Source organism: Xyrauchen texanus, chromosome 38 (assembly GCF_025860055.1).
Source record: "Xyrauchen texanus isolate HMW12.3.18 chromosome 38, RBS_HiC_50CHRs, whole genome shotgun sequence".
NCBI classification, from domain to species: domain Eukaryota; kingdom Metazoa; phylum Chordata; class Actinopteri; order Cypriniformes; family Catostomidae; genus Xyrauchen; species Xyrauchen texanus.
In genome coordinates, this window is record NC_068313.1 from 23,727,313 (window position 1) to 23,753,931 (window position 26,619).

Below are 26,619 nucleotides of genomic sequence, written 5' to 3' on the forward strand. Positions count from 1 at the left end.
TTAGGCAATTGCAGATTAGTCACAGTAGTCACAGATACACTTCAGAAAATGGAGTACACAACTATTTCTGGGCTTAAAAGATACAAAAACCAAATCAATGCAGAACATTGTATCTCAAAAGGAATACAATTTGGCCCCCTATGCACTACTTACAGCCCGATGTGGCCCCTTTACCAAAATAGTTACAAATATTAATAATTACACACATCACCTTTACAAATTTGTTTTAGGATTTTACATGAGTAAAAGAAACTGTTATATTTTGACAAAATGTTATAGTTTCATATGAAATAATCTAAAGGTAGAATCTGTTAGACCTCATTTTATATCTACAGTGGCAGTTTTAGTTAAAGTTTCAAGATGTTTCAGCTAGTATTTATTTTTCATAAATACATTAATTTATTATTATTATTATTATTACTATTATTTAAGACTAGCACACTGACCTAACCATGGTAATGAGGAACCTTTCCTTCTGTGTAATATGTGTATAAATATGTAATATTAGGTAACAAACGGGATAATTATGGGCTCATGTAAGTAAATGTGCTCTTCAATTTTTAATTGATTTGCACGGGATTAGCATAATGCTGATTAATGATGCACCAAATATTAAACATGCTCATATACTGTATCTGTGATTATTAGAAGCAGTGGATTGGAATATATGGCTAAGTACACTCTTAATATTACACTCTTGAATTGAAGGAAGATATGTTCTGAAACTCGGGGCTCGACACAATTTCTTCACTCTGCTCAAATCACAAAATTAAGTGTTTGTGTACCTTTTGTTTGTTTGATTCTCTTTTAGACGGTCAATAAACACACGACAGCATGAAATGCTTGAGAAAAACATGCATCAGTTCCTATGCAACAGCCAGCATTATCTGAAGTTTTGAAGTGAGTCTTACGTTTTCTGGTGTTTTTCCATTGAACAACATCCACTTCAGACTCTTGGAGAACTGGAGATATAGTGATATTTAAAAGGCTCAGGAGTACATGCTGTCTGGAAGAAGCCCAGAAAAATTACTGACATGACCGATTCGCAACAATCTACCTATCTTTTCTGTGTAAAGTTGGCCAATTTTGCAACTTCACTGCTGGGATATAATGTCAACAAAGCCTAAAATGACTAAAAATTATGATTTAAACAACTTTACAGCTCAAATAATGCATGAGTTTGAACAGAAGAATTAATGTGCATGCATTTATAAAATGATAAGCTTCACATTTCTGTCCTCCAAAATTGGCCACATTCACTTGCATTGAAAGTGCCTCACTCTAACCTTGATTGTTGCTTTTTTTTTTTAATATAGAAAAGGATGGACGAGTCAATTTATTTTAGTTGTAATCAACATTATGCTACAAATGCTGTCGAATGAGCTTAACTTATATTGAACCCGGAATATTCCTTTAAAGACAGACCTACTGTGAGCTTCATGTTTGTTAATCAATGGTACCGGTATATGCTTCTGTTAAAGCCATCAGTCTGCGTTACTTCAAGACAACAATTTTGTGCCTTTTGACTTTTTGTGTATTTTTCAAATACTTATCTGCTTCAAATCAAAGTTTGTAATGTTGTGATTCACCTTAGAGCTTGTTGGTTTAGTTCCTGTCGTAGAACTCTTTTATGGAGGAGATTATGAAATGCCTATGGAAAATAAATGAATGCAAAATATACTTCCGGAACCGAGAAGGCTGAAAAAGTGAATCTGCATTATTGGGCTCTGTTGTGGTTCATTCATAAGCCTTGAAATGGAAGGTCAAGTTGAGCCTATGTAGTATGCCATTCTTAATTTACTTGATGTGTTGAACAAATCTTGAAAATAGTTAAATGACTGTTTATTTCTTTACAGGGCAAATCATAAAACTGTTGTTGTCCATCAGTTTTCTATCCTGCCTGTCAGTTTTAAAGATGATCCACCTGGCTTATTGTAGACTTCACTTGAAGTCCTGCTCTGATTTTCAAGTTGAAGATTTTAGTTGGTTCAGATATGTTGGTTCAGAGCTGGAGCTAAACAGGAGAATTTAGCTGGAACTGCCCATTCTGTACTCCTTGACAAAATTACCATTGGTTTGTAGGGTGACCAGACGTCCCGATTAAAATCAGGACAGTCCAGATTTACAAGCAGTGTCCGGCGTTCCGACAGAGTTACAGTCGGGACACGTTTTTATTTTTTTTTGTCATAGGTGTCTTGTCTCCCTATTGGTTTGTTGCTGACTTGCTCTGTCATTTGGTTGCTTTAGTTTCTTTTACCACTTGGTGTCACCACAGACAAAGGAAAAACATTGTCCAAGAATATATTTTTAAATGTTGGTGACATGGTGTGAATACAAATGTTAAGCTCTGTGTAATGTCAAATAAAATGTAACAAATTATGATATATTTGCAAAGGCCTATTATTTCTAATAAAAAACCTGGACCTAATGTCTTGTAATGAGTAGAATTTAGATTTTAAAGGCTGTATTAATCCTACATTAATTAAGATATGCAAGTTGTAACATTCTATTTTTCAAGATTTATTTTAAAATGTTATCTCAAGCCCTAACACAGTTCAGAGGAGGGATATGTGTCGGGGCATGACAGGTCACTTGAGTTGTGTAACTTTAAAAGAATAAATGTATGTAAGACATCATAACTTTAGATGCACATGAGCATGAGCACAGACATGAGGTTGATATTCTGCGGAGGAACATTCCCACTGTTTTTGTTATGTGTTCAAAGCATTACAGTTTTTGGCCATGAGTTGCGTCCAAAGTGTTTGTGACAGTTGTTAAGCTGACACCCTCCATAATGGCATTGGAGGGAGGAGGAAGAGTAGATGTAGTAGGTGTTACCATAGAACATGTGTGTGTTCCTGTGCATTAACACCTCAGTAGAGCAAGATCTTTGATGGAGGTGTTGCTGGCTGGCGGGAGATAGCAAGCAGATTAGATGGGGCTAATTGAAGCGGTGTTGGAGTAGAGGGATGACAAGTAGTCCATTGGAGGTGTCTCTGTTGCCTGTTATTAATAAAACAGCCCCTATGTTTACTGTGGATGTGTTTTGAATGGTTTGTTTTTTCATACCAAACAGTGATAGACATATATATTGGCCTGGTGGATTAAACGAAAGGGGTTGTACTGACTAATAAAAAACTTAACTTGACAACAACAGGAAGTAAATACCTCTCAACAAACTAAGCTCTGGATTATTTGCCTGTTATTTCTTTGTATGGTGACCTTTTATGACCAAATGTGTTTGGAATTATGATAATTTGAAAATTAAGTGAAAATGGAAACATTTTCGTTCACATCATATTATAAACTAACCGCTTGGTGGACTTCTGCAATGGTCTGCGTTCATTTGGATAGTTAGCTGCGTGGGACACACAGTCCAGTTGGTCATTAGACAGCTGATGTGGCACAGTGTGCCGTTAAATAAGGTAAACATTAAATAGCTGTATAGTTGACTTTTTCTGGATGACGAGTCAACTTGTAAAAATGAGTAGCTGTGGAAGCCCTATTAATTGGCTGATATTTAGACATTTATCACACTGGTATATGGCTAAATAACAGAAGATAGCTTCAATGTTAACTATTCTGTTTTCAAATATTATTGAGTATTTTGTGTAGGCTTAATGTTATGTAAAATATATTAGTATTTTTAATTTAATATTTTTGATTTAGAATAGTTTAATTTTGTATAGATCTCATTACTTTTTTATTAGGGTTGTCAATCAAAGAGTTTTTAATAATTTATTATGTGGTGTGATGATTCATTAATAGAATCACTCCGACATTTAAGTATTTGCTAAGACAGGCCCCCAAATAAAGAGAAATTTAAATAAAATTATAAATAATTTAATGTATGTATGTGTATATGCTATATTTTTCACTTTGTCCTAGGAACACATTGCGTTGTCTACACTAAAGCAAAAAGGAAACCATTTAAATGATTATACTTCATATATTTTTGGATCTATGTGACAAAATGATGAAGCATATAAAATATGTATTAGTTCAGATAATTCACATTTATTATATTTTGTCAGATGAGTAATAATACAAAAAGTGGCTTTAAAAGTCAATATATTGTTGTTTTATTTCCATGTAATTGAACAGAAGAAAACATTGGCCTTGTCTAGATCACTAGATTCAGCAATTACTTTTTTAATTGACTTTGTCAATCTCTCACAGGATGATTGATTTCTGTCTGCGGCATTTAAAATGTTTGTCTAGTGTATACACATGCGTCAGATGGATGCTCTTGGAGCGTCTCAATTTGGTTGCATCGTGTTTCATCGTCTCGTGCCATAAAAGCTGTGATTTAAGTATTCTGAATCTTTGAAAGCTAAATAGCATAATTTATGGACTGGTTTTATTTTAATTTATGCCTTCGCTTTTTACAATGCTTTATATTTCATGTAATGATTTGTCATTGCCCTTGTGCTTTGTCTGCTCTGCTAATGAAACATTGTGCTTTCAGATGCTGTCTGCTTACTAAGAATTACAAACAGTGCTCACTTCTCTTTCCGGTCCAGATGGTGTTGATTCAGTCTGATCTGTTGAATTCCATCAGATTCCACCGAGTGTCTGGAGATTAACAAAACTCATTTTCTCTCTAGCATCTACACAGTATCCATATGAATGAAATTAGAAAGAGACCACAAACAAACAAACAAACAGGGAAAAAAAAAGAAGCTTCACTTTTGCATATTGCTGTGATATATAGTAATGTAATAGCTCAGAGGCTGGTGATGGATGCCATCACTAAAGCTGTGTAAAGCGAGGATGAACAGTCTGGTAATGCACAATGACAGTTGCATTAATGTAAACCTCACAATCCGCTAAATTCCATTATTCCTCTGTACCATTTGCCAGCTGGGGATTTTGCTTTGTAGCCTTTGTACGTGGTGGCCCATGTGCATTTCATCTCTCTCTCTCTCTCTCTCTCTCTCTCTCATTTCTATCCTTCTGTCTCTCTCTCTCACCCTCACCTCAAATGTACACTGTTGTAGATGCCATGTTAATCTCCCACTTGGCAGCTTCAAAGACTACACTGAGCACTTTTAATAAAAACATGACTTTGATTCTTAGTTTTTAAAAACTACTAAATGTGCAAAAGAGCGATCATCCTCTGTGAGCTTATCTGCTTAAGACACATAGATTATGTCCAGTAATGTGATAAAGGATGTCTTCTGTATTTTAACACACATACAGACACTTCAAAATCAGGGCTTAATTCTTAAAACAATAGCTTGGATAAAGAGCTAATTAAAATATGCTTTTCACATGTTTATTAAAATATCGGTATGGAAATTACGTTATTAAGGCTAATTTGACTTGTGTTTGTATTGGGGCTACAGCTCAATAAAATGTAGCTGGTCAGTACTGGTCCTGGATATTGGCCTTGACCAGTTAGCCATAAACAAGCTGTGTTTTTTGGGGGGGCAATTTTATTGGGTGCATGGTATGAATTAATAAATGAACGTTACATTTATATAGTGCTTTTCTGACACTACACTCAATGTGCTTTACCCAGTAACCACCACCAGTGTGCAGCACCTACCTGGATTATGGGAAGCAGCCAATATGCTCACCACACACCAGCTATTGGTGGAGAGGAGAGGGTACCGTTATAGAGCCAATTAATGGATGGGGATTATTTGGAGGCCATGATTGAGAAGGGCCAATGGTGGGAATTTGGCCATGACACCAGGGTTACACCCAGAGAAGTGCCCTGGGATTTTTAATGACAGCAGAGATTCAGGACCTCGGTTTAACGTCTCATCTGAAGGATGGTTCCTTTTTACAGTATAGTATTCCCATCACTGTTCTGGGGCATTGGGACCCACACAGAGCACTGGGTGAACACTCCCTGTTGGCCTCCTTAATACATCTTCCAGCAGCAAACTTGGTTTTCACCAGTAGGTCTACTATCCAGGTACTGACCAGGCTCAACCCTGCTTAGCTTCAGTGGGCAACCGTTCTTGAGCTACAGGGTGATATGGCTGCTGGCAATTTTATATAGCTGTTGGTTGAAGCCACCCCATTCATGTGAAGACAGTTAGAATTGATTAGTTGTCATACAGTGTGAACATATCTCTCTTTTTTGTGTCCCTGTTGTTCTTTCACTTCCCACAACCATGTTTTTGCCCCCAAGTGGCATCAAGTTAATCAGCAATTCTGATTATTCTTGCAAAGTTACATTGTTTTACACAAGTATCACAGCATTGGGCAGGAACAGGATATGCACTGGTGTTAAGAAAAGCTTAAAGGGAGAGTTTACCCCCGTGGGATATTAGATAAAGCAGATATTAGGCACAGTGATCAGCCTCAGTCACCATACACTTTCAAGTCATGCAGGTTTGGAACAACATAAGGGTGAGTAAATGACAGAATTGTAATTTCTGGAGACTTGAATGTCATTTAAGAACTCATTAGTCAATGTGTCAGAATTGAGTTGTGTGGCTTGTGTCCTTTTTACGTTTATATCCAAAGATCAGATAAAATTTCACGGCTGTGTGTTTTTTTTTTTGTTTTTTTTTGTAGTGGCTCACATTGGTTTGCCCACAGATGCCTGTGTTTATCTTTTAGTTATTGGGTGACTCATTATCAAACCACATCACAGCTACTGCTGACCAAATAGTGCATTGTGTTATTCACACACAAGTACTTTCATGTCTGTTAATGCTCAATGGGATGCCACAGTATTTAGGACATTCGTCATGGCTGTTGATCTGACTCATATGACTCTCTATGTGAACACTTTCAAACTGAATGTGTTAGACGATGTACAAATAAAAGATAAATCATCATGGCTGGGTCACTGCTGTGACACCACTCAGTCAATTTTATTTGAAGTGCATTCATCTCTCTCCACATAACTTTCAGTTGTCTTAAGTGATCCTGTTTGTTTTTGCTCTCTACAGCTGAACGGGGAGGCGCAGGAGCTGTTCTCTGTGCGGCACGGGCCCGTGCGAACGGCCAGGATTCTGCCTGCCCCTCAAATCAGTGAGTGTCAGTCACCCAGTAGGAAGAGCTCTTTCCCACTCTCTGTTTCCCTCCTCTGTCAGAGCCAAAAATTATATACAAGTACCAGTCAAACTTTTGGACACACCCACTTCTACTCAATCTGTGTTATTACTTTTTCCACATTTCTGAAAAGTAAATATTAAAAGATGGAAGTCATCAATTTGATAAAAACTATCAAACAATCTGAATATTTTAAATTATTCAAAGTAGGGACCCTTTGACTGGATTACATCTCTGTACAATTCACACAGACCTTCCAATCTCATGAATAAATAAATCCCATGTTACTAAACTACTTGTATTTGTCTACAAAACTAATTTCAAATATTTCACATTCAACTGTCCAAACTTTGACTTGTACCTTATAGTCTTCTACGTCAGTGTTCTGTACTGTAAGTAAAATTGTGGTGCTCTGAATTATTATTGCAAATTCACGATTCCAGTGACATCTTAATTTTCAGCTTGTCAAGAGTAACTGTACACCCCCAAATTGAAATATGTGTTGACAGAGCGTGAGCTTCCGCTATGCTTAGATTTATTTCACTTGTCATACGTTACATACACAGCACATTATTTTACATGTCAAGTTTGCACTGCCATTTGTCCAGAAATTTGTAAGTAAAATCAGTTTTCTGCAGTTTCATGCTTTTTCGGATTACGTTAGACAAAGATGTGGCACAATATATAAAGTTCCATGTCTTTCTTCTTTTATGGCTTTTCCATATATCATATTTAAATTAAAGACTACCTTCTGTTTCTTAATAGTGATGAGAGCTTGCCAGATCCCTGCTGTTTTCCCATCCTAATATTAAAATCAGTCCTTCACAATTATGTTGGTAAGCTGTTAGCTGGCTGGCTGGACTTTTACCAGCACTCTGGCAGAGTGGAACTGCAGACCTCTGAGTTTTATTTCCCTTCTCTTTTATCACTTCTCACTCATTGGCAATTGCATGCCTGTATTCAAGCAATTTTTTAAAGGTCATAATGTGTCTTTTAACATCCTTTTTGTTCTTTACAGTCAGATAAAAAAGTAAAAATGTATATTAATTTTGTTCACAGAAAGCATGGATGCGCTTAAATTTTTTTACTTTTCTCTCATTATTAAATTAACTGCAACACTTGTGCGAGTCTTTAAACTCTTGAAATGACTTAAAAAGCTTTTGTCATACAAATGAATGTAAACTGAACGTTATTACTTGTAAATGTACACATTATTCAAACGTTGACAGCTCATATAATATTTATATTGTATATACAGTATAATTTCAAGAAATAATATTAATTCATAGAAAGTAGAATCTTTATATTTTTTAAAAGATACAATGTGATTTTATAGTAATCAAGACCAACAAATTATAAAATAAATAAATATACACTTTCACATACTTTTTGGGGACAGGTTCTGTTCATTTCTATTGCTTGTTCTGAACCTGATCAGCCTGAATTAAGCCCACTATTTTGAAGGCTTACTTGTTTGTGATCTTTTCGTATAGTGAAAGGGAGGAGAAACTCTTATTACTTAAATTTGTATGATTTATATTGTGATATAAAGAACTTTATTTTGATGAGAAATTATAATATGTTTTTTGCCCAAAGATAAAAAAAAAAAATAAACACAATTTTCTGCCATACTTTGTCATTTAAGTGTTATATCGAATCGAGATGATATCGAACCGTAAACCTCATATCGTATATCAAGCCGAATCATGAGATGACCATATTCCCCCATCCCTAATCGGGACATTTCCAGTTTCTGAACGTTGCCTGAACCTACACCTATGGAAAAAGGGTTTTAACATTGAACAAATTGCATGCTTTACCTTTAATTTGTATTTTCCGTTTTTGTGGTATTGCATGGTTTCTTTGACTTAATCAATTAGGATTTATTATTTCTAAAAGAATAATGAAATTCAGTCAGAATCATTCAAATCTTCAGTGCAGCAACTTTGTTTATCCCTAACTAAATAAGTAGCATGGTAATATTCAAATGTAAAAACAAAAGGACAAATACTACCGAGTAAGAAATGCACTGTGTGGTATTGTTGTGTGACATTTATGTTCAGAATTTGTGTTCTGTCCTTTCGGCAGATTTCAACATTGCACAATAAAGTCATTGAACGCGGGCTGGATTTGGATAAAAGAGAATTGTCTTAATGAGAAGCAGCAGACAGCCGACACATGAGGAGAACGATTCTCTGTTAAATCAAATGAGTTGCACCAGTGGGGAAACTGATTGAGATCTGTTTGGCGCAAACAGTGTCATACTGTAGTGGGATTTAAAAAGAGTAATTGTTTTAGCTGGGTGGGCGGATTTGGAAAGTCCTGAAAATAGGTGTCAATTCTAATAAGGCAAGGTCTTTCCCAGAATAAAGTAGGAAGTTGTTTTTTTTGTATCCGTTCTGTTTCTGACTTCTGCCGCTGTTTTCGTAGTGATTTATTTCCAGGTGACAACTACGGATGATTATATCTAGAGCTGACTAAAATCTGCAATCCCTTCCTTTCCGCTTAAATTTCTCCCTCTGATGAAAGCATACTCGTAAATGACCCTGCTATAAATGTACTGTTTACTGAAGTATAGGAAATTAGTTATGTCTTCCAGAAAACAATTCCCTCAATATTTCTCAGCATAAATTGAAAGCAGGCAAACTTTAGCAAAATACAAATGAAAACCACTCGTCTCGAAGTCCAGTTGCTTTCGAAGCTGCCGCTCGCAACTACAGGCAGAGAATAGCGGGGTGGGATTCTTGTCTTAACTGTAGTTTCAAATAGAAGGCATCTGTTGTCTTTTAGAGGCCCATCATATTTGCATTATGACTGGATATCGTGCCCAGTCGCAATGTCTGATGACAGAGAAGTGAAGACTGAGAAGAGGCCTTTTAAAGTGTTAAGGGTTTGAGAATGACACATTTGCACTCACAAGCCATGCCACAGGGGCCGTATGTTCCTGGAGCTGATTAGTGTCATGGCATTGCCACCCAAATAACATCTCTCTGGGCATGAATGCAAGTTTCCCCCTTCTCTTGAAAATCAAGAGAATTAGATAAATATGGGATCCGTAAACTTAATGCAGCATGTTTTCTCCACCCAAAATATGCCTACCAGCCTTTTGCCATTCTCTAATTCCTCAGAACGCCTGAAATTAAAGCCATTCAGACAAAAGACTCCTCCTAAAGCTTTGAAGGCTTTCTCCATTAGAGTCAGAGTGGAGAAGGTTTGTTTTTAACACATTGCACTGGGTGGTGTTTCTGTTCTCTGTCTCCATTTAATGTCTTGCATGCTGGTGTTTTAATTTAATTTGATCGCCACAAATCTCCTTGTGGACCAGAGCATTATTCTATGGTCAGCGAGGGTGTGCGCATGTCAAAGCTGACAGGAAAGGAGTTCCCGCATTGTTTTAATTTTTGAGGACATTTTCTAGGCATAATTTGATTAAAGAGCATCAGTTGCAATGCAATCAACACGCTTCCTATTGCGGTAGATGCTTTTTTGGTGGGTGGCTCTGGTGGAGAGACAACAGGCCTCACTTGCGGGTGGCTAATGAATGTCCCTTTTTATGTGGGTCAGTGGTTAACGTTCGCCTTTCTGTCCCTCTGGCTGCAGGTTCCCTCAATACTGACAGCTTTGCTGAGAAACGGCCCCTCCTCGGTGTGTGCAAGAGCACAGGCTCTTCGGGGTGAGTGCACAGCAACAACGTCATTTCCACTGTTCTGGGCCTAGTGCCTCAAATGGTGTTTTAGCTTTCATTTTCATGGGTCATGTTCTTTTCTGGTTATTTTCAAGCTACACACGTGTTTCAACATAAGACTGGGCTCATGACACTAACAGAATAGATGAATCAAAAGCAGATTTTTTTTTTTTTTTTTGTTTCTTTTCTTTTTAACCCAATAGACAGTTTGTACAGTTTGTTTGAAGAGTAATTAGCTGTCATCAGCTGTGAAAGAATTGTGTACATCTTGAAACCTGATTTGAAGGTGCACTTTTTTCTTGGAAAAGTAAAGTTAGGTATTTAGGTGTTGTCTATTTTAAAATTTTTACTCATGTATAAAGCCTGACATGAGATAATAGTCAGTATATATATATATCTATATATATATATATATATATATATATCTTCTTTTTTTTTTATAAAGGAGAGCTTTTTTTTTTTTTTTTTTTTAAACCTGTAGACAAAGTCAATATGATATAATTTTTTTTAACCATATTTTATACCTCAGGATTTGAAGGTCTTTTTTATTATTTAATTTGATCTTTGCCTATACATCCCACAGTAGTAAATCTTGGGTTATCTTAAGAGGACACCCTGGGCTTTTCAGAGATACCAAAATGTTTGGGAGTTTGGCTATGTCAACTTCTCTCCTTGGTCTATAGAACTGTATGACATTACAGTTCAGCACATCAATATAATTTTTCTTGTTTCAAAATACATTTATTGTATGATTTTATGCACCAAACCCTATATTGACTTATAAAAAGTTATTATTTTCTGTGTCTTTGGAGGTTATAGTGAGATGACTTCATAATAGCTTGTAATGTAAGTGAAATTTATTTGTATAGCGCTTTTCATAACAGGCATTGTTTTAAAGCAGCTGTACATTAAATTATGCTATAACAGAAAATAATTAATACAATTCCAATATTAGTTATATATGTTTAGAACTATAATGTTTAAAACATGTAAACTAAGTGTTATGGGTCAGTGGTTAAACAAAATTATTTTGTATGAACTAAGTTTTGTGTTAAAGTCCATGAAGTCATCTTTAGTGGTTAATTCATTCTGTAAGTAGTTGATTTTTGTAATAATTTTTTTTCAATGTAAAACAATCTTTATAACAACAGAGCAGAATATATAAATATACATATACATTCCAGTCCCCACTTTAAAAATATCTTAAATATATTTTGAAAATATATCAGTATTTACACAAAGCTCTCTGTTTTTTATTGTAGTGGGCATGAATGGAAAGATATTATGGTTGAGAGAGATACCTTAAAAGCCTGTTTCATATTTGATGGATGCATTTCAACCAGATTATTCTATAAAATAATGTACTTTTAACCAAGCGCATGTTGCTTAGATTCAGAAAAACTCCTTTTGAAATAAACAGTAATAATATAAACATTATTTTTTATTTTACTTGGTCAAAATCAGCAAAGATTTTACAGCAAAAATACTTGCATCCCAGTGACACTTTGGAAATTATATTAGGTCTTCTTGCAGAAGACATCTAGCACATTGCATACAGGTTTTTCAACAAAGTATTTACAGTATAACTTTAGCTTTATAGGGTTAAAACGATTGGTCAGCCTGGTTTTTGTATCTTTCATTTGAGAAAGGCCAGTTGAGGTTGTATACAGTTCAAAAGCTTTAAAATCTTTGCATTTTTCCACAAGTGATAGTTTCATGGCTATAACAAGCTTGTATCCGTTTCCTGGCATGCACAACACGAGAGGAGACATGTAAAACTCTTCATGAGGTAAAGTCCATGTGCTAATGGAATTTTTCGTTCATTTTCCGGTTTATGACATTTTCCCATTTTTAAGAGCGGTTGAACCCAAACCATAGCCCTCAGTGTGTGTATGTAACAATTAGACCTTATGAGGTACAAATCTTAAGTACATTTTAAAACTTGTAATTTGTTATACATTATAACCTGCATCAAAGCCCTCTTGCCACCTTGTGATGGGGCCAGGGACTGGCCTAGAAAGGGACCCAGCTGGCTCCACAGGGCGACTTGCAACCTTGAACCCCTGACAGAGACTGACTGCATTCTGTCAGAAATGTGCCCCCTTAGGGAGAAAAATGAAAGAACAGGGCACATCAGTTATTGGCTCCTCTCCTCCCCTCAGCTGCTTTTGCCACTTCTTAACCCCAACTCTTCTATGCTGTTGAAAATCTTAACTCAGTATTTCCTCCAGAGGAAAAAGAGTTAGCAAGTCTGTCTTCAGCACACTTTGATGGAGACCACTGTCCCAGCCGTTCCAAGACTGGAGCTCTTTGCTCTGCCGGCGCTTATGCAGCCAAACGCGCTGTGTCCGTCCCGACATGGAGACAGGCTCTGACGGTTTGGCTTTGTACTCCAGCAATGGTTGTTATAATGCTGAAAACATGCCTCGTGTTGAAAACCATAACCCTCTCCCTCCGGGTGAATCGTGTTGCCGCTGCTGTGTTCCAGTAGAAGTGTTTGGTAAATAAGCCTAGCTTTCTATTTTTTTTTCTCCTTTATCTTTTTTTTTATGAAAGGCTGTACCATGCTCAGTTCTTTCCACTTACTGAAATAGTTCATAAACTTACCAAAGTCCTCACATGATTTTTAGTATATAATCGTTTTGAAATAATAGCTTTTGTCAACCGCTAGTGTGGATGCTGTCTTGACACTCAAATGGAAAACAGATTGCTGTCTTGGCCGATACGGCACTGCTGGTTTCGAAGTCAGTTCATTCAGCTTTAAGTTTAGATTACAAGATTTGCAAATTAAAGGAAAACCAGAAAGAGGAAAACGGCATGTGTGCTAAATCCTTCATTGCAGATTCCTAGCCAGACACACTTGACATCATTTTATCAATGGAAAGGTTTATGTCTTAAGTCCAAACAATGTATGGATCTGCTGAATATCCTGACAGCAAAGCAAATATGCCACCAATTGTGCTGTTACAGTGCCGGTAGGCATTGCAAATTAGCAAGGAATGCATGTGCTATTCAATCCACCATCTTATTATTTTCTGTTTCTGTTTTTAATCAAGGCTACAAGTATTAAAACCACTAGATTCCTGTGCCTATTCTCTCTCTAACCAAATAAATATCGAAGTGTGTTATTTAACCATTTGTGGCTGCTTCAGAGATTATGTTTTCTAAGGGTAAAAGTTCAGACCTCCACAGGCCTGTTTTGTTCTCTGGATTGTGGAGAAATTAAGTCATTGGACAGGCAGAAAACAGTGCCTTCTCTCCCTTCCCCTCAAATTTCCAGATCACCATGGAGAGGATGTGGATGTATTTTGGTTTTTGCAATTCTCTGTCATTGTGGAGATTAGAGCTGGACAGCTGACAGGGGCAAGAGCACGTGGAGGTTTGGATGATGGTCTGGTCCTCCTGGGCGTAGAGGTGGGGGGATAATCAATAATGCTGTGTTGATATTATAATGGCAAGAAAAAAAAAATTGTGTATATATATATATATATATATATATATATATATATATATATATATATATATATATATATATATATATATATATATATATATATATATATATATATATATATATATATACACACACACATTTTTTTTTTTAAATAATTTTGCAACAAACAAAAAAATTATAAAAAACAAATTCAGCACCACTTATATACTCAGTGACCACTTTATTAGGGACACTTACTCATTCATGCGATTATCTAATCAGCCACATCAACCATCAGAATGGGGAAAAAATATGATCTCAGTGATTTCAAATATGTTCTGTAATTTTTTTGCTGCATCATGCATCGCTTTTGCATTCAGTTTGCACAGAGAGATAGCTTGCCGCTGGAATCTTACCACATTGCATCTAAGAAGCCCGGCACTTGTTGTGCAAATGAAGAAGAATGAGAAACAATCGATTCAGATTGCATTTTATCACCGTTTCCAATAGTAATAAAAAAAGAAATACTGAATTGCATTATTAACATATGACTCGGATATTGATATAATCTCAGATCACCAGGTCCCTCCTGATCCACGTCTTACAAGTGTAGAGCATATTTTTTCACATCAGCCATCCAGTGCCTGGCTCTAGGATAGTGGAAGAGCTCCACTGTATGCTTTGATTTGAAGAGCCCCAGGACACCTCCCCCTCTGTTCACATTCAGCACCACAGAAAGCCAAGTGTTATCACCTAGATCTGTTACCATGGCCCTAATTGTCAAAACCCAAAGCTGAATCCTTGTAAAGTCCTGCTGGCACCCACTGCCTGCTTATTAATTACACAATAGCTTGGTGGGACGGAAACAGAGTTCTCCACTGACTATTTTTAAAAGCAACTTACCTAAAGCCTACTGTGCTATTAAGCTGTTTCAGCTTTTTCATTGCATTTTTATTGAGATGTGAGTGATCCCTCTTAAATGTATTAAATGATAAATCTCTGTACGTTTGTATTAGACTCTGGATTAAAGGGGATTGGTAAAGATGCTTTTAGAGCCCATGAGGCTGTTACTCTCTTGCCATCACACCCTGAATTGTGAGATCTCTTGGCTCATGAATGCAGTTGTGTTGTGATCAGAGGAGGTGCACTGATATCGTCTAGTGGTGGTTTGGTGCACATCTCAGTATCTACATTTTGTCATTATTTATGTCTTTTAATATCCATTATTATATTTTTTCCTCTGTTATAAATATATCCATCAAGTTATTTTCTTCCATAAAACACAAAAGGATAGGCATAATGTTCCAGCTGCCCTTTTCCATACAACAAACGTGGATGGTCATTGTTTTGTTTTGTGTGTGTGTGTGTGTGTGTGTGTGTGTGTGTGTGTGTGTGTGTGTGTGTATATATATATATATATATATATATATATATATATATATATATATATATATATATATATATTTGTTTTTTTACAGCCAAGCTCTATTATGTAGGACTAAAAAGCATACATTTATCAGTACAACTTGTGCACTATGTTCCAAAGCTTCTGAAGTTGTTTAGCTTTGTTTTAAAAACCAATCAAAATTAAGCTCATTATTCAGTGATGTTCTTCCCACCTGCCGTAGCTCTTATATCTCTTTTGCATTCAGAAGACCTACTTGTTTTGTATGTAATAAATCAGCTCTAACATCTCCTTTTGTGTTTCATGGAATAAATATAATAATGCTAGGTTGGAACCATATGAGGGTGAGTAAATGAATGAACAGGTTTTTTTTTTTTTTTTGGGGTGAACAGTTCTTTTCACAAAAGGTACGAGGGATGTTTTAATATTTAGTGGCTGAAATGTTTGTTTGCATTTTTCTAGATTTTTAACTTGTGTGTACACTCCCAGGGTGTTGGTAACATTTCATAATCTTGCAGTGCATTTGCCATCTCTCATGCCTCTGACTCAATTGTCTGTTTTTTTGGCCCACACACAAGATATAAAGGTCCATTTGTCTCCTTCCTCTGCTGTTGCATTTGATACATGAGTCTGCTTTAAAACCAGTGTTTACTTTTGGGTTCTTATGTAGACATTAAAAAAGATTAGATGAAATAAAACCTCTTTATGGTCATGTATCATCAGAGATGTTCTGTTCTTTATTCTGGAAGCTCGGGGGGTGAAAATGCAATATTAAAAGGTTAGCGCTCCACCACACACACACACACACATTCACTCACTCCCTCATTCTCTTTCTTCACAGACATTTGCCCTTTTTACCATATCTATCTTTTGCCTCATGTTTCAGTGTAATTTGAGGTAGGCGTTATGATCTGCTGATAGATCTGACAGACACAATCCTTACTCTTACAGTCATGTTAAAGATAAATGTATTTCCTTCTCATGATGGATCCTCCACCCTTCAAGTTATTTGGAAAGTTCAGGCCAGGTGCATCGTTTGGTTTCAGATCATCCCAGTAAGCTCTTTCATGCCGACTCGATGGCCACATAACTCAAGTTCTCTGAGGATGGGAACCTTGTGGCTTTGAAGTTTTCCCTGTTTTTCAAGGGCACTTGTCTCAGATCGGTTTTCCATGAGTGTACGTCTCCTTATCTTTCCGATTAATTGCAGAGGAGGCACATGGACATGTAACATCATCTTTTTCATGATTGGGCAAATTTAGGACTAATGGGCCTATTGCTTATCTTAGAAAGAAAGACTCAGTCTTTGCTTTGTTGCGAAACAACTTTTTAAGTGATATTTATAAGCCTTTGTTTCTCATGCTTTTAAATACATGACGTTTTTGAAAATTCTTATTGTTTTCTTTATACCAAAACTGAATATTATAATGTTTCTTGAGCTGTAAAGGTTGTACGTCACATTTATGTTTTAAACCACTAATTGAAGATGAATAATTTCTGCACAACTAGCGTTACCACAGAATAAAAAAAATAAACAGGTTTTCAGAAAACTCCTCCCATCTACCATTGGAAAGACAAAGAGATTATCCGGCCCCCACACTCATGCCTTTGGTCGAGCCAATGTAGTTGTTTTGGGGTGGTTGGTATGCTCCAAGCAATTTTTTAATAGTGCCAGAACTACATAGTTTCCACTTTTCTGGGAAATCTACCTCAAAAATGCCATTCTTTTAGTTATTTCTGCATACTGAACTGGGATTTTAGAAAGTATTTTTACATTTAAAAATTGCACACTTTACCTTTAAAATCTGTAATACTGCTTTTCTAAACTCACAGTAGATAAAGGGATATTCTCATTTAAGAAAAAAATGCTTTTGTTTTAATTTTACCGCAATTAAATCCATAACCCACTGACGGAGCTTTACTATATAATGAAATTTAAAAGTGAGTTAAGAAAAGCTGTTTGTTAATTAATCCGACCTGCGCTGTCCATCTCGCTTCCCAGCGTCTGTTCTATCCTTCAGTAATTAAACATTGTAAACACCAGTGCAAGAGCACCATGGCCCCTTCAACAGGCTTCTCATTTCAATGTGTTTCCAATATGCATGTGAATCTGTGGAGAGCCCAGTGAAAGGGGAGGAAATATATTTCTGGCAGTGCTGCAGACATGAAGCTGCGGTTGAACTTTTTACCCTAATTACTTTCCCGCTAATGCCCACGACGTGCTGGAATCAAAGGGCCCCCTCAGGCCTCAAGAAGCCTGTGATGTGGCCAGCGTTTGTTGTGTGTTGAAGCTCGGCTTGAGAAAGACAGGGGCAGAGAGAGAGAGGGTGCAAAATTGTGACCATTTTTTTTCCTTTTTGAAAATGCCTGTTACCACCCACCTCACTTGTTGTCTATACAAATAGAGTAATTGTTTTCATCTGTGTTTTTACATTGTCATACTTGGAAATAGATGTTATAAATCAATACTGGGCTGGCTCAAGGGACTTATCATGGTTTAGAGATCAGAGTTGTGAGTTGTCTGTTGCTTTATTTTCCTCCAACACCTTTTGAAAAGGAACATCTCACATTTAAAGCATCTGTTTTCCATGTATCTCAAATGATATAAAAAATCCTAAGAGGAAAATAAAAATGTCCATATATTGCCTCGTCTCAAAACAAATGTCTCACAGGATGGGTTTATCACAGTTTTAAGCGCTTAAACTTTTGAGCAGACTCAAACATTGTCCTGTTACTTTATTTATGGTACGTTTATTGAGTTTTGTTGGTGAGTTAAGCTCCTCATTATGTTTTCTTTTGGGGTTCTCAGAAGGACAGATGGTATTTTAAGTTAACACAGTATTTGTTTTGCTTTTCCAGAGCATGTAATTTTTAAATTCATATTCAGAAACTTATAAAGTGGCTGCAGCCAAAATGTTATGATGTTGCCTTGTAAATAGATTTACTCCCTCGCACATCATTCCAGACTTCCTATTTTATATTTGCTTCCCCTTGTCAGTTTCCGTTCAGTTTGGTGAAATGATTAAAGCCTTGCAATGTAAAAAGCACCAAATAGGGAACTTAACAGGGTTTGGAGTCATGCTGAAATACAGACATTAAAAAGTTTATGAGATTATAAAAGTGATGAGTTGGTCAGCTCGTGACACAATGCCGTAAAGTGGGTAATAACAATTGTAATCATGTGCATTGCTAAAATTAAGATGAAACCTTAACCAAAAATAATTGGTAATGTTCTACTCAGGAGTGACTTTTCCGATCTGGTCACCATGTCGGATGGAAGAGGCTGATTTCAGAAATATCAGTTTTTTTTATTGTCTTACCATGATGAGTAGAGATGAATTTTGCAGGTGTGACTTATGAAAATTTTGTGAGATTGTACCCTGCTATTAGATGCATAATTGGGATTGTGGATATTCATGGTTTGAAGCATAGTGAAGTTATGTCACTCCAAATGAAGAGTGTTGGATTTAGCAGACGTGAGCTCGTGTTTGTAGGTCACAAACCCTTCCATTATGCATAGTAGCTTGACTTTCAAATTCAGAATATGGACTTCTTTCCACGTTATCTTTACGGGCCGAATTAAAAAAAAAGTTAGTTACAAATAAGAGTGTGTTTCAGTTAGAAATATCATGGTTGATTTTGAGACAAATGGGTGGGAAAACCTGGTTGTTTATCCTTTGTTTCTTTCTTTCTTTCTTTCTTTCTTTCTGTCTTTGTTTCTTTTTGCTCATTCCCATTCTCTGCAGTTTGTTCTTAAAATCCTGATAACACAATAACTTTTATGACCTTATCTTAATCAAATCTGATATGTACCAACTTGCCCTTTGCTAAAGAAATGTTCAGGATGAAAGTGACATAGATAAAGTAGGGAGAGTGAGAGGTCATAATATCTGTGCTCAATATCACCTAAAAGTGTGCTGCACTGAAACTCTGATATGATTTCATAATGATAATTGAAATTTACAGACGCTTTCAAATTGAACTCTCGATTCTCAGTGAGAGGAAATTCTATTATGTTGACTGTGCACTGCGTCCATTAGAACCAAGCCATTAGTTACAATGCAAAAAGGCAAACAATTGAAGTGACCAATTTGATGATTCTTTTTTCAAGACTATCATTGTCCCATTAATCAATCTGGAAGCATATCATTTGTGTCACATTTGCTCTAAAACACTTTAAATTGGATTGATCTGACCCAGATTATATTGAAATCAATGAATAGTGCCTCTAGGACAAGTTTGAGAAGTTAAATGCCCCTATTAATCTCAGTTCTTGAATCCAGAGGGGTTTTAAGCTGTGATGATGATCTCTTTGTAGATAGCCATGTCTCTCCTGAGACAACAATGGAGAATAGAAATGCAGACTAATAGTTTTTGCAGACTCCTTTTGATACACTTGCAGGCCGTGACTGAAGGGCTTCATACACACAGTCTCACTGTTTTATTTCCTTCTCCTATGTAAGCCACAAGGCATTGGACTGTCCAGTATTCTGGCTTACGATTCTGTATTTGTGTTTGTTTTCGTGATGTGGCTCTGAGACAGGGTTGTTGCTGGCAGCTGGCTGATTTAGAGATGCAGCTCTGGGCAGAGGCTCATGTCTGCGGTGGCTGCAACAGCTTACTGGATTGTGTCGTTTACATGCACAATGTAATCCAGCTCTGGCTAAAACTGCAGACACAATCTCCCACAAGGTTGGGATGTTCATAGAAGAATCATAAAATAAAGTAATAAATAAATGGGTATTCTGTATGCGCTGTGCACAGTGAATGCATGCTCTGCTGTTAGTAAGCTTCTACACGAAAGAGCACATTTGATTCTTATTATGTATTTTTTTCAGTGTATAAGCAGTAGGCTTCACACATTTTCATTCAAGTGCGTATCACATGCACACTATATATTTATTTCCTTAAAATCACAGCCTTTGATGTTTAAAAATCACATTATTTCATGTCATGATTTAAATATATGTGCTAAATTTTTACACAGTGACATACAGTAAGTATGTCAGACGGTGTTGTTTTTGGTTTCTGAGTGTATCGGGACATCCCTAGTCAGCATGATGTGCTTTAGAATTTGGTTAGACTATCATGACATTTTACTATCCCTGAGATGTTTCTCTAAATTCATCTGCTTAAAAGCAGCACTACTTTAGTCATCAAAGCACTGCTTTTGTAAGAAATCCATTATCTTATATATAAAAAATATATAGCGTGTGTGTGTGTGTGTGTGTGTGTGTGTGTGTGTGTGTGTGTGTGTGTGTGTGTGTGTGTGTGTGTGTGTGTGTGTGTGTGTACATACATACATACATACAGGCCCGGACTGGCCATCGGGAGCACCGGGACAATTCTCACTGGCCTGGCGACTAAGTTGGCCTGCTGCCAGCCAGCGTTTTTTTTTAAAAAAAATATATATTTTTTGTCATTTTTTTAATTATTATTATTTGATATTACTACCTTTACCAGTGATTATTTTTGAATTCGTCATTCAATAAAATTATTATTAATAACAATAAAAAAAAATAATGAATCTGTTAGTCTTGACTGGCAAGGCTACGATTCAACTTTACGCCTCAGACAAACGGTTAAACAGAAAATGCGAGCAGCACCCAATGATGGAGAGAAAACGGCCAGGTGGAGCAGAGAGGGAAAGGACAAAAAAAAAAGAAAGCACTCCAAGAAGAAGCAGCAAAATGTTGCAAAATTACTGACCTGTTCAGGGCTTCAAGTGCAGGTCAGTTTCATCTGTAAATACTGTACTTTTTTTCTTCGTTAACTTAGTATTGAACTGCTAGCAAATGTAAGCGGTAGCGCCCGTCTAACGTTACATTCGTGGAGAAATCCAAACAAATGAGTGCACACAGAAAACTCACAGAAGAAATGTACTGAGGTAAAAATTCTAATTGTTGTTTTTTTATTTATAACATATGATTTAGTTTAACATAACACAGATAAGGGAGATGTTTTGCTGAATAATATCACGATTGAAAATGTTACATTGAATTTATTGTTCAATAAACAAGTAGCGTAGTTCATATTTATTATTAAGTTACTTACATTTTAGACACAAACCATATTAACTCTTTGTTTTATTTCACCGACTAAAATAGTTCCAAAGGAAAGCTACAGCAGCGCGGTGTTTTGTTACTGAATGATTCAGCGTTTTGAACGAATCTTTTGTATGAATGACTCACTAATTAAGACGGTCACTTGCCGCCACCTATTGGCGGTTTAGTTTAATGTTTAAGTATTGCATTTTTTTATATTCAAACATTTATTTAAAACATCAATCTCATAACATTATCTATTGCAGTTGTAATTGCAGTGCACAGGACGTTATGTGCAGACCCATTTGATATTAGGACTGCTTTACTTCTAGGTTGGTTGTTTATGTTTTTATGTTATGGTCATACTGTGAAATAAATGTAATTTAGGGGGAAAAAAAAACAAGGTTGTCCGTGTTTCTAAATTTTATTTGGGTGCATAGGATGGCCTGGATGGGTGTAGGATTTCCCGGCCTGAAATTGTGTCCCAGTCTGGCCCTGTATGTGTGTATATATATATATATATATATATATATATATATGTATATATATATGTGTATATATGTGTGTGTGTGTGTGTGTGTGTGTGTGTGTGTGTGTGTGTGTGTATATATATATATATATATATATATATATATATATATATATATATATACACACTCTCACCTAAAGGATTATTAGGAACACCATACTAATACTGTGTTTGACCCCTTTCGCCTTCAGAACTGCCTTAATTCTACGTGGCATTGATTCAACAAGGCGCTGAAAGCATTCTTTAGAAATGTTGGCCAATATTGATAGGATGGCATCTTGCAGTTGATGGAGATTTGTGGGATGCACATCCAGGGCACAAAGCTCCCGTTCCACCACATCCCAAAGATGCTCTATTGGGTTGAGATCTGGTGACTGTGGGGGCCATTTTAGTACAGTGAACTCATTGTCATGTTCAAGAAACCAATTTGAAATGATTCGAGCTTTGTGACATGGTGCATTATCCTGCTGGAAGTAGCCATCAGAGGATGGGTACATGGTGGCCATAAAGGGATGGACATGGTCAGAAACAATGCTCAGGTAGGCCGTGGCATTTAAGCGATGCCCAATTGGCACTAAGGGGCCTAAAGTGTGCCAAGAAAACATCCCCCACACCATTACACCACCACCACCAGCCTGCACAGTGGTAACAAGGCATGATGGATCCATGTTCTCATTCTGTTTACGCCAAATTCTGACTCTACCATCTGAATGTCTCAACAGAAATCGAGACTCATCAGACCAGGCAACATTTTTCCAGTCTTCAACTGTCCAATTTTGGTGAGCTCTTGCAAATTGTAGCCTCTTTTTCCTATTTGTAGTGGAGATGAGTGGTACCCGGTGGGGTCTTCTGCTGTTGTAGCCCATCCCCTCAAGGTTGTGCGTGTTGTGGCTTCACTAATGCTTTGCTGCATACCTCGGTTGTAACGAGTGGTTATTTCAGGCAAAGTTGCTCTTCTATCAGCTTGAATCAGTCGGCCCATTCTCCTCTGACCTCTAGCATCAACAAGGCATTTTCAGCCCACAGGACTGCCACATACTGGATGTTTTTCCCTTTTCACACCATTCTTTGTAAACCCTAGAAATGGTTGTGCGTGAAAATCCCAGTAACTGAGCAGATTGTGAAATACTCAGACTGGCCCGTCTGGCACCAGCAACCATGCCACGCTCAAAATTGCTTAAATCACCTTTCTTTCCCATTCTGACATTCAGTTTGGAGTTCAGGAGATTGTCTTGACCAGGACCACACCCCTAAATGCATTGAAGCAACTGCCATGTGATTGGTTGATTAGATAATTGCATTAATGAGAAATTGAACAGGTGTTCCTAATAATCCTTTAGGTGAGTGTGTGTGTGTGTGTGTGTGTGTGTGTTAGGGTTAGGGTTAACATATACATTTTTCTTGCTGGAAAAGGATTATATACGGTATTTATTTATGCTTTTAAAATATTATCTGTTATTTTATTAAAGCACTGCACAATCTTTGATTCAGTCTGCGTTATTCTTTAAATATTAATTTATGTCAACATCTCTCCCCACAAGCATTGTTTTTTTTTAAGATAATGGCAATTTTAAAGGGATAGTTCACATAAAAAATAAAATTCTGTCATCATTTACTCAACCTCACGCTGTCCCAAACTTTTATGACTTTCTTTCTTGGAACACTAAAGGAGATGAAGCACAATGTTAGAAAAAAATAGAAAAAAGAATATTGGTTATAAAAGTTTGGAAAGACATGAGGGTGATTTAAATGATGACAGTTTTTGTTTTTGTGTGAACACCTTTTAAGACAGGCTAGCTGACTATTTGTTTAGACAACCCACCACCTTGTCAATTATGAAAGATATAGGTTTGTACATCCCTAGAATACTATGAACCATGGGTCAGCTTTGGTACAGAGTGCTACCTCTGCTTTGGCAATACGGGCTGCCAAATGGCCACAGCAGGACTTTTACTTGTGTGATGATTCCATCACTGATTGATCTCAGGCACTGAACCGCAGCTGCAGTCTTGACCCCAGGCCTCCATCCAAACATTAAGAATGCTTTAAATTTACTGCTGTGTGAGGGTCATGGGACATCTACCACACACACAGCAAGCCTCCTGCTCCAAGACATTATCATGCTATCTTAAAAACATTATGCTCAATCTGTCCATCCTGACTTTGAGCCTCAGCACTGAGAAGAAGTGGCTCAAATGGCAGCTGTTTGGGAACCAACTCAAAGTACAGGCTGGAATCGCTATTGTCACGGTTTCACTCAGAGATCAATCACTGTCTGAGAAAGTAATGACAAATTTAAAACCTCTCTAGCTCTTCATTACTCAGAATCAGATCTCATATTTTTTCATATATGGTTTAATGTTCCACACTTTGTGATTTGATGTCTCGGATGATATGTGCATGTTTTTAAAAGAGTTGTTTCCTCAACACACTGCTCACACTGATTTATTTACCCAATGGCAAGCTAGCGCCTTGCATGGCAGCTCTGCTGCCATTGGTGTATGAATGTGTGTGTGAATGGGTGAATGAGTCAGTGCAAAACGCTTTGAATATCGTTAAGGTTAAAAAGGCGCTATATAAGTGCAGACCATTTACCATTAGTGTTTGCATGCATGTGAATTATGAATGAGGAATAGAATTATATTTTCCAAAATCAACAAAAAGATAGGAAAGAAAAGGGAGAATTTTAAGCAATAAGAGGAAACAAGCAATACAAGAGGAAATGCTATTTACAGTGTTGAGAGAAATTGAGTGCCTTTGGGGCTGTTCACACCTGATGTGTTTTTCATCTGTCTACACTGTTTTTTCAGTTGTTTTTCTATGAAAAATGTGCTAGATAGACGTCTTTGACAATTGCACCATGTCTTGCAACTCATGCAGTATCGCCATATGTTTTATTTGCCAATACAGGTTTAAAAAAAAAGTACAAAAAAGAACGTCAGCTTTTAAAAATGCATCTTGAGACACCTGCTTTTTTTTATTTATTTTTTTTATACAAGAAAGCCTTGACTCTCTTGAGTCTCTGTGTGAATGGCTCCTTATTGCTTTCATAAAATGGTTAGTTAGTACATAATAAAACAAAGTCAGTGAACACAATTTTTCATTAAAACTTTATTGCATTAAGCAAATTCTATAGGTACAGTTAGTGTCATCCTTCTGCTTGAAGATGTAGTCCTTGAAATGTAGACTTGGGTTAATAGTTGGCCCATATGTGTGCTATGCAGTGTGATTCAAACTAGCTAGGTGAACAAGTGTTTTGCGTCTCTATAGCATGTATTTTAGTATGGCTGGAATGCTGAATTGACCAGTCAGAAAGTCGGAACTATCAATTTTATAATGGACAATTTTGACATCAGAACATAAGTCAGAAGACTGAATCGCTTGTTTTCTCTAGAGCTGGGATACATTAGCTGCATAGCCAATACTGCAACAACACTATAATGTTGCAAATTTTATTGCTAAACTGTATAATAATGAGAATCCATGATGCACGATATAATCACTCCTTTTGAAGCGTCAGACAGTCGGTCGAATTAAGAGTCAGACAGAGTGAAATCATTAGTGGGTGCTTCCAAAGGCAATTGTTTTGTCAATAAAGCACAGTTTATTGATCATCTTCAATTACAATGAGTGCTCGATCAACTCAGAGCCAGTGTCTTTAGCCTGGCCTTATCAGTTCCAGCTTTCTCTTTAGTTAGACCCATAACATCCTCTCTGTAGGATACCTGACTAGTAAGCACCACTAAGCAAACCCACCACTTTGAATAAACTCCTAACCTCAAGTATGAATCTTTGGAGTGTAATTCATCATAACATTTCTTAAGAGTTGTGCTACTATTATTTTACCTTATTGGACGATTTTTAGCTTGTGGACCAAAACGGGCAACATAACCAACTTTCAGTCAATGAGGGACCAGAGTAGACTTGGGTGGGATGTTTTAATTTGGGCCAGTACACAACCACCCAGAACATCCTAGGAACTGAATAGCAACATGGTAAAAAAACATTCGGAACACCTTAGCAATCACATAGCAACACCCTGGCATCAGGTCAGCAAGTTTTGCACTGGCAAGCACCACTCACATTTTATTAATATGTTGAAAACTTGACTTGAACTTGAGTATGCTTCATCCGCATTAGCATCAAAGTATTACAGTATGTACAGTACTCTAAGCCATGGCTCAGACAGAATGCTTGACTCTTGAGATTGGTATTCTGATCTTGCTTCCTTGAACTGGACAGTATTGATGCCATACATATAGCTGTACAGAGTAATATCCTGTGGAAAGCAGCACAGCATCTTTCCAGAAACATTCCATTAAGATGGTTTATATGGCAGATCAGGCTGTACCAGCCGAATGAGGAACATCTAATGACAATTAATGTCTGTGTTTCTTACCAGCAGCTGCCAACACTTTCACTTAGCTCCAATCTCCCTGTGCAATTCAGTATAATGCTCCCCAAAACTCTTTGAATTGCATTGTTGAGGAATGGAATGAAGGAATG

The 26,619-nt window shown here is 36.8% G+C and overlaps 1 protein-coding gene across 5 annotated transcripts in view; it reads left to right on the plus strand.

Annotated features, from left to right (window-relative positions):
* The window catches only part of bcas3 (BCAS3 microtubule associated cell migration factor), a 286,192-nt gene that overhangs the window by 8,542 nt on the left and 251,031 nt on the right, over positions 1-26,619 (plus strand). For all 5 annotated transcript variants that reach the window (XM_052109835.1, XM_052109836.1, XM_052109837.1 and 2 more), the window contains exons 6-7: positions 6,915-6,996; positions 10,618-10,690. In XM_052109835.1, coding sequence (XP_051965795.1) covers positions 6,915-6,996; positions 10,618-10,690 — 155 coding nt within the window. The remainder of the gene's footprint in view (positions 1-6,914; positions 6,997-10,617; positions 10,691-26,619) is intronic.